Source organism: Pecten maximus, chromosome 18 (genome assembly GCF_902652985.1).
Source record: "Pecten maximus chromosome 18, xPecMax1.1, whole genome shotgun sequence".
In the NCBI taxonomy this organism is placed as follows: Eukaryota; Metazoa; Mollusca; class Bivalvia; order Pectinida; family Pectinidae; genus Pecten; species Pecten maximus.
The window spans coordinates 18367429-18383268 of NC_047032.1; the positions used below are offsets into that span (position 1 = coordinate 18367429).

General features: G+C 36.8%; 1 protein-coding gene across 1 annotated transcript; it reads left to right on the plus strand.

Moving 5' to 3' along the window:
- The first annotated feature begins 185 nt into the window (after nucleotides 1–185).
- Nucleotides 186–15399, plus strand: LOC117317158 (protein cereblon homolog). The gene is made up of 6 exons (XM_033871957.1): nucleotides 186–307; nucleotides 3295–3441; nucleotides 4839–4894; nucleotides 10359–10438; nucleotides 11822–11913; nucleotides 13176–15399. The coding sequence occupies exons 1-6, from the start codon at nucleotides 187–189 to the stop codon at nucleotides 13217–13219; spliced, it is 540 nt and encodes a 179-aa protein (XP_033727848.1). The 5' UTR covers nucleotide 186; the 3' UTR covers nucleotides 13220–15399.
- Nucleotides 15400–15840: the final 441 nt, after the last annotated feature.

Below are 15840 nucleotides of genomic sequence, written 5' to 3' on the forward strand. Positions count from 1 at the left end.
CATTGCAATATTGTGCCTTTCTTTTATATATTAAAACGGGAAATGTGTAAGTTAACATAGCATGTCGAGGGGGTGAAATTGGTAAATGCAACAGCCATTGTTTATATCGCCCTAAAATGCGGTTGCCCACGTGACAACTGTCAAACTCGGAGAATGTAAGCAAATCCCACAATGCATTTGCACAAAATGGCATCCTCCAGTGGCAGGTGCTCGTTGTCGGCCTCAAATGTTCTAAACTTTCTTTTTTCGTTGATTGTCGTATATTTCAGCCTCGATAGTGTTAGTTCTGTTGCAGACGAAATAACAGGTACCTATTACAGGAAATGCCATAACCGCAATTCGCATGTTTCCGCAATTTACTCTCTCTCGTACTAACAGTCCATGCACAGGGACACGTTACAATAGTAATGTATGTATAAAATATATGGGGGGTCGATATATATCGACCCCCCATATATTTTATACATACATTACTATTGTAACGTGTCCCTGTGGTATATCGACCCCCCCTATATTTTATACATACATTACTATTGTAACGTGTCCCTGTGGTCCATGTAAAGTTGCCCGGCAGCCTAACAAAAAATCCCGAGAGTATCACTATGTCCATTGCAATCTGCCAAGCGATATATAATAGCCTGATCGGCCTCTATGAAATCACTTTTTATAGCTTTATTTTTCTAAGTTTAATGTTTAGTAGATAATAATACAAAGTCACATAAGATAATAATGACAGCCATATGTTACTTGCAGACTAAATATTTCAAGAGTTTATTAACATCGACACATATGATTGCAACAGAATTTACTATTTGTTTTTCATAGTTATCAATGTGTATGTTGTTACAGAAAAAAGTTTACCACAATCAACCTTCAGGAAATTTTGTTGTTCGGGTCAAGAAAATAAGTTATGTTTTTTTTTTGCTTACTGGACCAATATCATTCTTGGATAATATTGGTTAGATGATCATGAATGACTATATCACTGGACCAGTCGTACAATGTATAGTACAGATAATAATCAGTAGGAACTATTGCAGAAAAGAGTTCTTGCACGATGAATATTGCTAAAAAGCATTCAAATGTTTAACATATTAACTTTTATTGCATTTTCAAGAGAGAAGAAAAACATGTTCATTAATATCGATACTAGCTTTGAATAATTGCATTGAAATTTGGCATTATAATATATATTTAATTTCTTGAATATGTGATTTTGCTTTCGTCCAATGAAATTTATTAACCTTGCCTGTTTGGGCTGATTTTGAACTGTTTCAAAGTCCATATTGAATGATTTCCTAATTTATTTGAATGACATGAAAAGCTAAAGCTATAAAGCTGATGAAACCATTTTCTGTGCATATTCTCCTCAGCGAAAAATGACGTCTTCCAACTGGAAATCATGGAAGAAATGGTTGATAAATATCCCTATATCATGTAAATTTGACTGAACTGTCAAGCATGTCAAAGTTCATTCATTATTCTGAACAACTAAACATAATAAATTGTGGTTATTCAAAATCATGGACTTGGCCATTTTCTACTGTTCAGGCTAAATTGCATATTATGATGGTTTCACTGTTAAATTTTAGACACTTATGTAAACTGATCTTAACAAAATTAGTATTTTAAATAAGTGATGTACATACATAAATGGCTTTTGAGCATTTTCAAGCTGTTTTATTAATTGCATCTTGCAGCAATATGAATATTGGTTAATATAGACACAAAATGACACCAAATTAGCACAATTGGTTGAATTCTATGCTTCATATTTTTCTACGTGCATTTACCATCAGTCATATATGAAAATTCAATCGAACACCATAGTTTTAGAAGTAAAATATAAACTCATTTTGCTTATGAGATTAGTTAATGCTATTTCCAACATTCAAAAAGGCAATAAAAGCCTTAATTGTCAAGTTGTTAATTAGTTTGTTATATTGACTGTTCAATATTTTTTTCAAAAAAAATTTTTTGCAGGTGAAAAAATCTGGCAAATCTGAATTTTCCATCATTAAACAAGAGGTTGATATTACGATCTAAAGAAGCTTTTAAACATGATTTTCTCTCATTTTCTTGATTTTCTAAAAGGCCCTATAAAAGACAGTTTCTCAAAGGTCAATTTTGGTAGACTTTTTCTTTTCCTTTATGACATAGAATCATGTACTTCATAACCATTCCAAAAAATAAGAAATCAATTCTGTTACAATTATGTCCCGCTTTTGGCTATGTTTTGAGTAAAGTGATAGGACTAGATGGTATATATGTAGTAGGAGTTGAAAAATGCACTGCAAGACCGGGGTTTGAACCCGGGACCTCCGAACACTAGCCGGATGCTCTACCAATTGAGCTACCTGGTCGCCGATGATCGACCCAGTCCAGTTCTGCTACACTCTTCCCTCTGGTCGCCGATGATCGACCCAGTCCAGTTCTGCTACACTTTTCCCACCCTTTTTAAGTCTTCGCCCCTGAAGACTTCACAGCTCACAACCCAGGTTTGGGTACCCCCTTGCCAAGTATTCACCTCACTTGAAACAAGGTTTGGTCACAGGCACCAAATGTAGTATGAGTGGAAAAATGCACTGCCAGACGGGCTTCGAACCTGGGACCTCCGAACACTAGCCGGATACTCTACCAATTGAGCTACCTGGTCGCCTATGATCGACCCAGTCCAGTCCCGCTACATATATCTATCTACATCTACATGATAGTAGCTACTTCCTCTAGTTCAGGGACCTCGATAGCTCAGATGGTTAGAGCGCTGGCCATGTAAACTCAGGTGAAGATCTTGTGGTAAAATATGTTTCGTGGGATTAAGGCAGCTGAGAAATGGACTGGCTTGTACTGTCATGGTTCTGTCCCTGGGCAAGACACTTTACCCTAATTGCTCTGGATGGAATGTGATGGGCATCCAGTATGTTGTTCAGTGAGGTAGCCACCAGCTACTACAAGGAGACCCTGCCTCCAAATGACCCTGGCTGTTCCTAGGGAGATAAACCCAACAAACAAATCTATTGCTGGAGCACAGATTGAACCGATGAATAGAGTAGCATATTTGTGTCAGTGTCAGTTTGTGTCGGTAATATTGTATGTCATGTAAAATTTACTGATGAAGGGACGGGGGTATGTCTTTGTGAGTCACTGTTTACTTTTCCTTTATTTCAGTTACCGGTACCTAAAGCTGCCTTCTGACATACCAAATTTTTAAAATACAAATAATTTCAAACTGCATTGAAAATTATATATGAGTGTATTTTTGTGATATTAACTCTCCTGTTTCTTATTATTAAGATTTCTTGCTGTGTCGTAAGTGTGGACACGAAATTGTTCGGGCAGCACACTTAATCAACATTCCAAGCAAGATGGCGCTCAGACAAAGAAATTCAACTCTTGGGGGTGTTCCAGAAATTCTTATTCAACAATTTAGAAATCCACATGGTAAGTTACCACACTACTAAATAATTAATTTTTCTTTGTTTTCATGGTAAATACTCAAATCTGATTGGTCGAAAAATTCTTTTCATTCTTCTATGAAAGAAACTCCGAGAATGGCGCGAAAAATGTGACGTCACAATACGACAATTGACGTTGCGTACGCGGATTCATACAGTTTGCAAACAAAATTTGTTTCATACCCCGATGAAACTAAAAAAAAATGACATCAATGCTTAAATGAAGACTTACGAGTGTTATAATTTTGAAATGACAAAATACAGAAAATGCACAACACACAATACTCAAAGATTCCCCGTATTTAAATACCGTAGAGCTGGTTATTTTTGCAGATTTGCATTTCAAACAAAAGAATACAATTTTTACAAATCAAAACTTCACGATGATATTTCATTTTCACAAATATTGCTTCCAATGTCAAATTACATTGCCCAGTGTTTAATTCATAATTGTTGGTTAAATATTCGCAACCATGTCAATTAAACTCACGAAATAGCAAAAACATCAACCCTGTGAAAATAAACAGCTAAATGGAATACTTATTTAAACAAAAATGTTGACATCCATTTTTGACCCACTGAGAGCCACCTGGATTAAAAAAGATAAAAATTGAATTAAAATATGATTGCTGAAAACCGATTCCATCACAGTGAATACTTTATATACTTAAAAGTTGCGAGTACTGGTGGATTTTTTAAAGATTAGTAATTATTCATGTGATTTTTTTATAATTGTTGGGTGTACATATTCAAAATTTCATAGGCATGCAAAAGTTGATGTAAATTTGTACAATCATGACGATGAAATACTTATTTCAAGGCATGAATTTCCATTCAATAATTTTTGTCTTACCATGATAAATATACATTTCGTGGCCATGAAAGAAGTTACAACATGATTAATACTGATAGTGTCTGAATGTGGTAACTTCAGGCATTTTTCATGGTTGTGGCATATTTGTGGTTATATTTGACTGGGTATTTCATGGGGAAATATAAATTAGTGTTGGTTTTGTGAACAGCTATTTGGCCCTCTTGATAGGCCGTAACACAATTAAGTAAATGAAATACATGTACACATTTTAGAAAGTTTTTTAAGCAGCATTGTAATAATAATTCTCATTAACGCATATTTTATGAATTAGCATCAGACAGGTTTATATCAATACAGCTAGATTGTATATTACTGATTAGATGTATTGATAGATGAGACAAGTGCCTGTGAAATATATTGGTATATTGCTGTCGCCCAGGGCACAAATTTCCAACCCATTTTCCAAAATTAAGCATGTACATGTATATGATACATGTATATGCACTATGGGTTGGAAATTTGTCCCTGTGGCCTTGGTGCTGTTGTTTACATTCAAAATTATTTTTCAGATACTCATTTTGAAGTTATAACAACAGGTAAAGCAGATGTTATAGAAGATTTACAGGTAAGTCCGAGTTAAGTTACCAGGTAAGTCCAAGTTAAGTTACCAGATAAGTCAGAGTTAAGTTACCAGGTAAGTCTGAGTTAAGTTACAAGATAAGTCTGAGTTAAGTTACCAGGTAAGTCTGAGTTAAGTTACCAGGTAAGTCTGAGTTAAGTTACCAGATAAGTCTGAGTTTAGTTACCAGTAAGTCCGAGTTAAGTTACCAGTAAGTCTGAGTTAAGTTACCAGTATGTCTGAGTAAAGTTACCAGGTAAGATTGAGTTAAGTTACCAGGTAAGATTGAGTTAAGTTACCAGGTAAGATTGTGTTAAGTTACCAGGTAAGTCAGAGTTAAGTTACCAGTAAGTCAGAGTTAAGTTACCAGGTAAGTCTGAGTTAAGTTACCAGGTAAGTCCAAGTTAAGTTACCAGTAAGTCAGAGTTAAGTTACCAGTAAGTCTGAGTTAAGTTACCAGTAAGTCTGAGTAAAGTTACCAGGTAAGATTGAGTTAAGTTACCAGGTAAGATTGAGTTAAGTTACCAGGTAAGATTGAGTTAAGTTACCAGGTAAGTCAGAGTTAAGTTACCAGTAAGTCAGAGTTAAGTTACCAGGTAAGTCTGAGTTAAGTTACCAGTAAGTCTGAGTTAAGTTACCAGGTAAGTCTGAGTTAAGTTACCAGGTAAGTCCGAGTTAAGTTACCAGGTAAGTCTGAGTTAAGTTACCAGTAAGTCTGAGTTAAGTTACCAGTAAGTCCGAGTTAAGTTACCAGATAAGTCTGAGTTAAGTTACCAGATAAGTCAGAGTTAAGTTACCAGTAAGTCTGAGTTAAGTTACCAGGTAAGTCTGAGTTAAGTTACCAGGTAAGTCTGAGTTAAGTTACCAGTAAGTCTGAGTTAAGTTACCAGGTAAGATTGAGTTAAGTTACCAGGTAAGTCAGAGTTAAGTTACCAGTAAGTCAGAGTTAAGTTACCAGTAAGTCAGAGTTAAGTTACCAGGTAAGTCTGAGTTAAATTACCAGGCAAGTCTGAGTTAAGTTACCAGGTAAGTCTGAGTTAAGTTACCAGGTAAGTCTGAGTTAAGTTACCAGTAAGTCCGAGTTAAGTTACCAGATAAGTCTGAGTTAAGTTACCAGTAAGTCAGAGTTAAGTTACCAGATAAGTCTGAGTTAAGTTACCAGGTAAGTCTGAGTTAAATTACCAGGAAAGTCAGAGTTAAGTTACCAGTAAGTCAGAGTTAAGTTATCAGGTAAGTCTGAGTTAAGTTACCAGATAAGTCAGAGTTAAGTTACCAGTAAGTCTGAGTTAAGTTACCAGGAAAGTCAGAGTTAAGTTACCAGTAAGTCAGAGTTAAGTTATCAGTAAGTCAGAGTCAAGTTATCAGATAAGTCAGAGTTAAGTTATCAGTAAGTCAGAGTTAAGTTACTAGTAAGTCTGAGTTAAGTTACCAGTAAGTCTGAGTAAAGTTACCAGGTAAGATTGAGTTAAGTTACCAGGTAAGTCAGAGTTAAGTTACCAGATAAGTCTGAGTTAAGTTACCAGTAAGTCTGAGTTAAGTTACCAGGTAAGATTGAGTTAAGTTACCAGGTAAGTCTGAGTTAAGTTACCAGTAAGTCCGAGTTAAGTTACCAGATAAGTCTGAGTTAAATTACCAGGAAAGTCAGAGTTAAGTAACCAGGTAAGTCTGAGTTAAGTTACCAGATAAGTCAGAGTTAAGTTACCAGTAAGTCTGAGTTAAGTTACCAGGAAAGTCAGAGTTAAGTTACCAGGTAAGTCTGAGTTAAGTTACAAGATAAGTCTGAGTTAAGTTACCAGGTAAGTCTGAGTTAAGTTATCAGTAAGTCAGAGTTAAGTTACCAGTAAGTCTGAGTTAAGTTACCAGTAAGTCTGAGTAAAGTTACCAGGTAAGATTGAGTTAAGTTACCAGGTAAGTCAGAGTTAAGTTACCAGATAAGTCCGAGTTAAGTTACCAGGTAAGTCTGAGTTAAGTTACCAGTAAGTCTGAGTTAAGTTACCAGTAAGTCCGAGTTAAGTTACCAGATAAGTCTGAGTTAAGTTACCAGATAAGTCAGAGTTAAGTTACCAGTAAGTCTGAGTTAAGTTACCAGGTAAGTCTGAGTTAAGTTACCAGGTAAGTCTGAGTTAAGTTACCAGTAAGTCTGAGTTAAGTTACCAGGTAAGATTGAGTTAAGTTACCAGGTAAGTCAGAGTTAAGTTACCAGGTAAGTCTGAGTTAAATTACCAGGCAAGTCTGAGTTAAGTTACCAGGTAAGTCTGAGTTAAGTTACCAGGTAAGTCTGAGTTAAGTTACCAGTAAGTCCGAGTTAAGTTACCAGATAAGTCTGAGTTAAGTTACCAGTAAGTCAGAGTTAAGTTACCAGATAAGTCTGAGTTAAGTTACCAGGTAAGTCTGAGTTAAATTACCAGGAAAGTCAGAGTTAAGTTACCAGTAAGTCAGAGTTAAGTTATCAGGTAAGTCTGAGTTAAGTTACCAGATAAGTCAGAGTTAAGTTACCAGTAAGTCTGAGTTAAGTTACCAGGAAAGTCAGAGTTAAGTTACCAGTAAGTCAGAGTTAAGTTATCAGTAAGTCAGAGTCAAGTTATCAGATAAGTCAGAGTTAAGTTATCAGTAAGTCAGAGTTAAGTTACTAGTAAGTCTGAGTTAAGTTACCAGTAAGTCTGAGTAAAGTTACCAGGTAAGATTGAGTTAAGTTACCAGGTAAGTCAGAGTTAAGTTACCAGATAAGTCTGAGTTAAGTTACCAGTAAGTCTGAGTTAAGTTACCAGGTAAGATTGAGTTAAGTTACCAGTAAGTCCGAGTTAAGTTACCAGATAAGTCTGAGTTAAATTACCAGGAAAGTCAGAGTTAAGTAACCAGGTAAGTCTGAGTTAAGTTACCAGATAAGTCAGAGTTAAGTTACCAGTAAGTCTGAGTTAAGTTACCAGGAAAGTCAGAGTTAAGTTACCAGGTAAGTCTGAGTTAAGTTACAAGATAAGTCTGAGTTAAGTTACCAGGTAAGTCTGAGTTAAGTTATCAGTAAGTCAGAGTTAAGTTACCAGTAAGTCTGAGTTAAGTTACCAGTAAGTCTGAGTAAAGTTACCAGGTAAGATTGAGTTAAGTTACCAGGTAAGTCAGAGTTAAGTTACCAGATAAGTCTGAGTTAAGTTACCAGTAAGTCTGAGTTAAGTTACCAGGTAAGTCTGAGTTAAGTTACCAGATAAGTCTGAGTTAAGTTACCAGGTAAGTCTGAGTTAAGTTACCAGGTAAGTCTGAGTTAAGTTACCAGTAAGTCTGAGTTAAGTTACCAGGTAAGATTGAGTTAAGTTACCAGGTAAGTCTGAGTTAAGTTACCAGTAATTCCGAGTTAAGTTACCAGGTAAGTCTGAGTTAAGTTACCAAGTAAGTCTGAGTTAAGTTACCAGTAAGTTTGAGTTGTATTACCAGGTCAGTCCAAGTTAAGTTACCAGATAAGTCAACATTAAGTTACCAGGTATAAGTCAGAGTTTAGTTACCAGGTACGTCAGAGTTAAGTTACCAAGTAAGTCTGAGTTGCATTACCAGTAAGTCTGAGTTGTATTACCAGGTAAGTCCAAGTTAAGTTACCAGGTAAGTCAACATTAAGTTATCAGGTATAAGTCAGAGTTTAGTTACCAGGTAAGTCTGAGTTAAGTTACAAAGCGATAAAGTCACTACCCACAATTAATGATATTAGATATGGCACTATTTTTTCGATTTTCATTGGCTAAGACATGGTCACATGAATATCAATATTTTGTGATATTGACCTGATGTTTCTATTTTCAGAAACACCAAGTCAATGTTGCGTTTTCAATGTTTTAATCATTGTGATGTCACAATGAATGCTCCAGTGTAAATTTCCTGTTGTCAAGATAAATATAATGTAAATCCAACCATTTGCAAACAAGTTTCATATCTAGTAAAAAAATTATGGACCTTTGAATCAATTCGGTCATTGTGGGGACTAAATTTGGGATCATATCTTTTCTCTTCTTTCTGAACAACTTTCTTCTTCCTAATGTCTCCCTTGACAATGCCTCACTTTTGGCCCTCAGTTGAGTGTTCGCCCCTGTGAGGAAGGCTTTGGGTTCTGTCCCCTAGCCGAGACCTACCAGAGTCTTTAAAAATGATAGTTTCTACTCCTGCTTAGAACTCAGCATATTAGGAGTGGGACGACTGGTTCACCCGTTGTCAGTATAATGTGACCGGGTGGGATGTCCTGCTGGGTGTCTTCGGCAGTATGCCTCAGTGAGGTAGCACTATAAATCAGCAAAAACTCCGGCCTATCGCAAGGAGACTTAACACAAACATACCACAGCCTCCCAAAACACACATACACAACCACCACATGCACGGGAGTCCGTCCTTAAATGACCTTAGCTTTTGATAGGACGTTAAACAAATAAAATCAAACCAAACCAAAAGTGGTGTTATACCGACCTGGTAGAGAGCTTTGCCCTCAGTCTATATTTGATTCTATCGAGTCAGTATAACACCAAAAATCCATAATTGATAAGTATTGTGTGGTTATATATGTTAACTTAACAAGTCTGTCAGAAAGTTAATACCAAATATAGAACTTTGCTTGAATCAAGACCTCTCGTCACGTTACCAAGAGTGTATGTGAATATTCATCCAGCAAAAGAATTTTTTCTCTTGCAATTTTTTTAAGAATTCACTGTCACTATTTTAGCAGATTTTAGTGTTTGACTCCTACGGGGGCAGTTTGTGTAAATTCTCCCATAGCTGAGATCACATGCTGTTCAGTGCTGCTATGGCTGTGTCCTTTGTGGAGACTCCAATTATTCAGTGAGGTAGCCACCAGCTACTACAATGAGAATTAACTTCAAAATGACTCTGTGTTCACTTGTCTATCAATCCCAGCAAACAAACAAGATGGTTTTGCAAAATCATATTGGAATTTCTTTCCTTTTCTATCATCCTAGGTGGTATGTATCAAAGTGACGTTCTGTTTATAGCTTGCCTTATGCCTATGCCTTTGTTTACCAATTACAACTATAAAAAACTTGACCTGTAATCTGTTCTAGTTTGGTTGATATTGTGTATAGTCATTTAAGGGCATCTTCCCCTGTACGTGAATACATGTACTCGTATTGAACACTCTTGGCTAGTGAAGCTGGGGAGATGCATGTAGTGTTTGTGTGTGTGTTTGGAGGCTGCTGTATGTTCCTTGTGATAGCACAGAACTGATTTTATAGTGATGGTTCACTGAAGCATACTGCCGAAGACATGCAGCAGGACACCCCACCCGGTCACATTATACTGACAACTGGTGACTCCCAAATTGTTATGTGATATGCATACGTGTAGTGTATGTACTTCTGGAAGTTGTGGTATGTTTGTTTTTGTCACCTTTTGATAGTACGGAAGTGATGCTGACTTTATTATGCTACTATGATTATATCTGATGATAGAACAACAACATTTAATGACTGCCATTGTTTTGCAGAAATACAGTGATGACACATGGTTCCCTAATTACAGCTGGTGGATAACTACATGTCCACAATGTGGCCAACACATGGGCTGGTGAGTATCTTACGCTGCACATACAGTGAAACCTGACTTTACCGACGCTGTATGGGACTGAGTTATTGTGTCAGATACAGTGAAACCTGACTTTACCGACGCTGTATGGGACTGAGTTATTGTGTCAGATACAGTGAAACCTGACTTTACCAACGCTGTATGGGACTGAGTTATTGTGTCAGATACAGTGAAACCTGACTTTACTGACACTGTATGGGACTGAGTCAATGTGTCAGATACAGTGAAACCTGACTTTACCGACACTGTATGGGACTGAGTCATTGCGTCAGATACAGTGAAACCTGACTTTACCAACACTGTATAGGACTGAGTTAATGTGTCAGATACAGTGAAACCTGACTTTACTGACACTGTATAGGACTGAGTTAATGTGTCAGATACAGTGAAACCTGACTTTACCGGCACTGTATGGGACTGAGTTAATGTGTCAGATACAGTGAAACCTGACATTACCTACACTGTATAGGACTGAGTTAATGTGTCGGATACAGTGAAACCTGACTTTACTGACACTTTATGGAACTGAATCAGTGTGTTAGATACAGTGAAACCTGACTTTACCGATGCTGTATGGCTGTGATGAGCACATTCCCATTAATAAGCCCATTCATGCTTATTGATGCTCAGTGAATCGTCTTGCAATAAGCCCACTGCATGCTGTTGAACCCCAGGGCTTATTTCAGGGTTTTATGTAGATACAGTATTCTACCACAAATAAGCCTCCCCCTTTTCCCACTTCACCTAGTGAATAATTATTGACCAAAAGTAGTAAGGGGCTTATTTGCAAGCATCCTCCCTGTTCATGTGCCCCAGTGGGTTTTAGACCTTGTTATAGACTTTGACACAAGTCTATAACTGATATATATCTTGGTTAGAGAGGTCACCTCAATGCTTATACATTGCACAACTTCAATATGATTTATTTTATCATCCTGGTTTTCTTTTTATTTCTCAACTCCTTGTCTTAGCACTTTCAGACTTATCTCCCTTCTTTTCAATTATACAGTATAGCAATAACTTTACTGCCGATGGAGACTAAGAATGGTCTCTGTGATTCCTAATAGCACTCATGAAAAATATCAAAATATTAGCTACACTCAGGAAATATATTTGGTATTACTGAAGATACCGTTAGGTAGTCTGTTTATTACATTTTATAGCAAAATATACCGAGGCAGCTCAATCCCTCCCAGAGTTCATTGCGGTCCCCAGTAAGCGGCTCACAAATGTAGGCCAAATCATTACGTTATGTATTTTATCTTGCATTATGACGTCTCATAACATGATGGAGGGTTATATGCAAATCTTAATTTACTCCATATAATGTATCATAGCTAACACAATCTTTGTCAACTTTTTCAGGATATACAGAATAAATTCCGAGGGAACTTCAACAGATGGCGGACCAGAACTATTTTACGGCCTTGTGTTAGATAATTTACTCGATCTACAAGGTAGGCCTACATATGTTATGTGGAGTGATGTTAGACATATGATTTTCATAGTCAAACCATTGCTAAGTTATGTGGATTGAGGAGCTGTTGCTGTCACAGGGAGAAGAACAACTTGTCAGGGGTGCAAGAAACATTATCATTCCATGATTAAGCGACAGGATTAGAATTCTTAACCCAGACCAAAGATTTACCTCTGTTTGTCTTTATTACAAGTCATGCTGAAGTTGTGATGTCACAACAAACTGTTTCCTTAAACAAACAAGGAGCTGCAAAAGCTCAGCCGGTTAGAGAGTTGTCCTGCGTATGAACCTCAGATGAAGATCTGAGGTGAATGGTTTGACACTTCCTACCCGAGTTCGTTTGTGTTTCTCACAACTGACTATTTTCTTAGATAAACAAGAGGCTACAATAGGTCAGTCAGTGCTTTAGAGTGTTGGCCTACATATAAACCTTTGGTGAAAAATTAACACATTTTATATCTGTTTTTCACTTTGAAACAAATTTACACAAATTAATTTTTGTAACATTTTGGTAAGTTGATATGATAAATATTATAACCGGCCAAAGATTCATAAACATTTATTAACTTAAGAAAATTCCTTGATTTAAAATTGTTAAGTATAATTAAAAATTAATCTACAGGAAAGGTGCTTCGATAGCTCAGTTGGTTAGAGCCCTGCCATGTAATCTCAGGTGAAGGTCAGAGGTGTGTGGTTCAATGCTCCCTACCCATGTCGGGATGTGTTTCTCGGGATGCTGAGAAACAGGCCGGTCTGTGCTGTCTTGATTGTGTCCCTGGGAAAGAAACTTTACCCTAATTGCTCTGGATTCTCTCATATGCAGCAATGCTGTTTAGTGAGGTAGTCACCAACTACTACAAGGAGACCCTGCCTCAGAATGACCCTGGCTGTTCACTTGGCAATCAACCCAACAAAGATTTCTTATAAATCCAAAAAAAGTAAAGGTGTCTCCATGTGACACTTTAATATCTGAGATAGAATCTTAATTCTAAGAAAGAAACTTATTTGTATCTGTCAAATGTATCCATTGGATTTATTGTGCCACAAATATATATCGACCATAGATGGGGAGAGTATCTGAATTCTGTGCCGTGCTACTATACCTAGTACATGTAATGTCTAATCCATGGCTTGATCTCCTGTATTTTTTTTTTTTTTTATGGTTAGATCAAAATTCTTAGGATGTATATTGCATGTAGAAGAATTATGTGGTTAAAGTTTGATTTTTTCTCCATATTTCAGAAGCAGAATCATTAATCCATTTTCCAAAGGCCTATGGATTCTGATTGGGAGTTCTCTGATGGGAGATTTGTACCACAGTTCCAAAACTATGCAAATACAGAAGAGTCTACAAATAAAGGACTAGAACGAATATTCATACCCTGCCTACACTGCTCTCCGACAGGGTATGAAGTCCCTCCCATTGCCGATAGTGTAGCAAGCCCCGATGTAATTCACATCGGGCAGTATATTAGCTATGATATGATAATTTCCTTCGATAAAAAACACATGTAAATTGATGATTCTGGTATCTATTATCAATATTCAATCCACCAACCTGCGCATTACGTCATTTCTTTCACAATAAATGGTAAAATCAAAAACGAGCAAGACACACGGAGATATCAGTTCAAACATACCACCATCTTTGATACAAGTCCTTATAAGGAAATAAAAATAAATTGATGCTAATGAGATTTCCCGCGAGACAAAGAGATTTGGAGATATATACCTCAGTGAGCAATGTCAAGCATTCTGAAATTGAATAATTACACCAAGTAAGATGCACTTTCTTCACAACCCTTACAAAACACTGGTTGAATATCTCTGATAAGGTTTATTTTTCATCGTAGTAGCTTCATCCATATACATGTATGGTCACGCATACCATATCCAGATTAGCATCCTCGTGAGAGTTCTTCGAGAAGTATCATGGCGGATTATGGAGACAAACCTGAGTAGTATAATATTGTAATGTGCGAATTAAAGATTTCCAGATGTGACGGTAGGCTAAAACATTGCTTAAATTGTATTATAAATGTTTAATTATACAAAAATATTACTCCAAAGTTACATGACATCTGCTATTTGTAGCATTTTCGAGGTTCATTGTTTTGCAACGCTATCGTCAATGGAAGGGAATCGTAGCTCTGATGACGACCATCTGTCAGAAATTGTCCATCCGCCGTCCAGAGCTACGTTATCGCAGCTAATAAAGGACATGTGATAGTTTGAATATAGATTTTGTTCATGCAGCAATGTTATCTGAAGATTTTTTTATTGCAAACTGAAAGGCTGTATTTAATTTTATATCTTTATCCAGCACTATGCCCATGCCTGATAATAAGTCTATTGATAAAAAAAATGCAATTCACTGCCCAGTTATATAACTGATCCATCCCCCTACATTGTGTCAAAGGTGTTGTCCCCCAGGGCAGCAGGGTAATTATTGCAACTCTCAAATGTGATAGATGGATATTTTTAAGAAAAATTACTCATGAATTATTATGTGAAACACATTTTTAGCTCACCTGGCCTAAAGTGCCAAGTCAGCTTACAACTTAGTGCGTCGTCCATTATTAATCATCCCTTCATTGTCAATTTTTTCATTCAAAGAAATTATCCTCAATAACTGATATTAGACCTGAAGCATACTGGGGTAAAAAGCTACCAAGTTTGCTCAAATGAATGACCTTGACCTACATTCAAGGTCGCAGGGGTTAAACATGCTAAAATCTATAAGTAGCTTCTCATTAACCAAGATACACCTGATATTGCGTTTGTGATATGCTGGGCTGAAGGAGTTAACTATGTTAAAATCTTCAAATAACTTCTCTTCAATAACCAGGAGGTTATGCGTCCTTATATAGGGTCTGTAGTAAGCTGGGATGAAGAGCTGCATATTTGTTCAAATAAATGACCTTGACTTATATCCAGGGTCACAGGGATCAAATTTATTTAAAACCATTAATCAAGTTCTGAAACCTCAAAAGGCTTAGTGGTGGCATTTGGCCAGTGATATGCTCAGATGAACAGTGACCACTTTAGGGTGTTGATATTCAAATAAATGACAATGTATTTTCAAGGTCATAGAAAATTAAAGATGTTTAAAATCTGTTAACAACTTCTTAACAATCAAATCACCTCGGTGTGTTCCAAAGAAAAATTTTGTAGGCCAGTGACTTCATTCATTCAGTATAATGTTTACTACTCAATATGATAATATGTCATCAAAGTATTGTTCTGTATGTACGTGAAAAGCTGACTTCTCTAAGCAAGGTGTTTATGTCAGCTCATCCCGAAGGTGATGTTCGGCCGTGTGTGACTACAATCTACATAGTCTACACCTGGTCAAGCTTATATACAGACATTTACGTACCTGCATTCGCTTGATCGTAGACTACTCTTGCCATTGTCGGCATACTATACTTGTTTGTATATTGTATTCAATCATCTTTAAGGTATATTAGGCTTTATTACATTTTTACCAGTGAAATATTGAAAATTATTCATTCTATAAAAGTGATATTTCACTAGTGAAAATATCACTTTTTAGCCCACCATCATCAGATGGTGGGCTATTCAAATCGCCCTGCGTCCGTGGTCCGTCGTCCGTCCGTCCCTCCGTCCGTCCGTCCGTCCCTCCGTCCGTCCGTCCGTCCGTAAACAATTCTTGTTATCGCTAATCCTCAGAAAGTACTGAAGGGATCTTTCTCAAATTTCATATGTGGGTTCCCCTTGGTGCCTAGTTATGCATATTGCATTTTGAGACCAATCGGAAAACAACATGGCCGACAGGCAGCCATCTTGGATTTTGACAATTGAAGTTTGTTATCGCTATTTCTGAGAAAGTACTGAAGGGATCTTTCTCAAATTTCATATGTAGGCTCCCCTTGGTGCCTAGTTA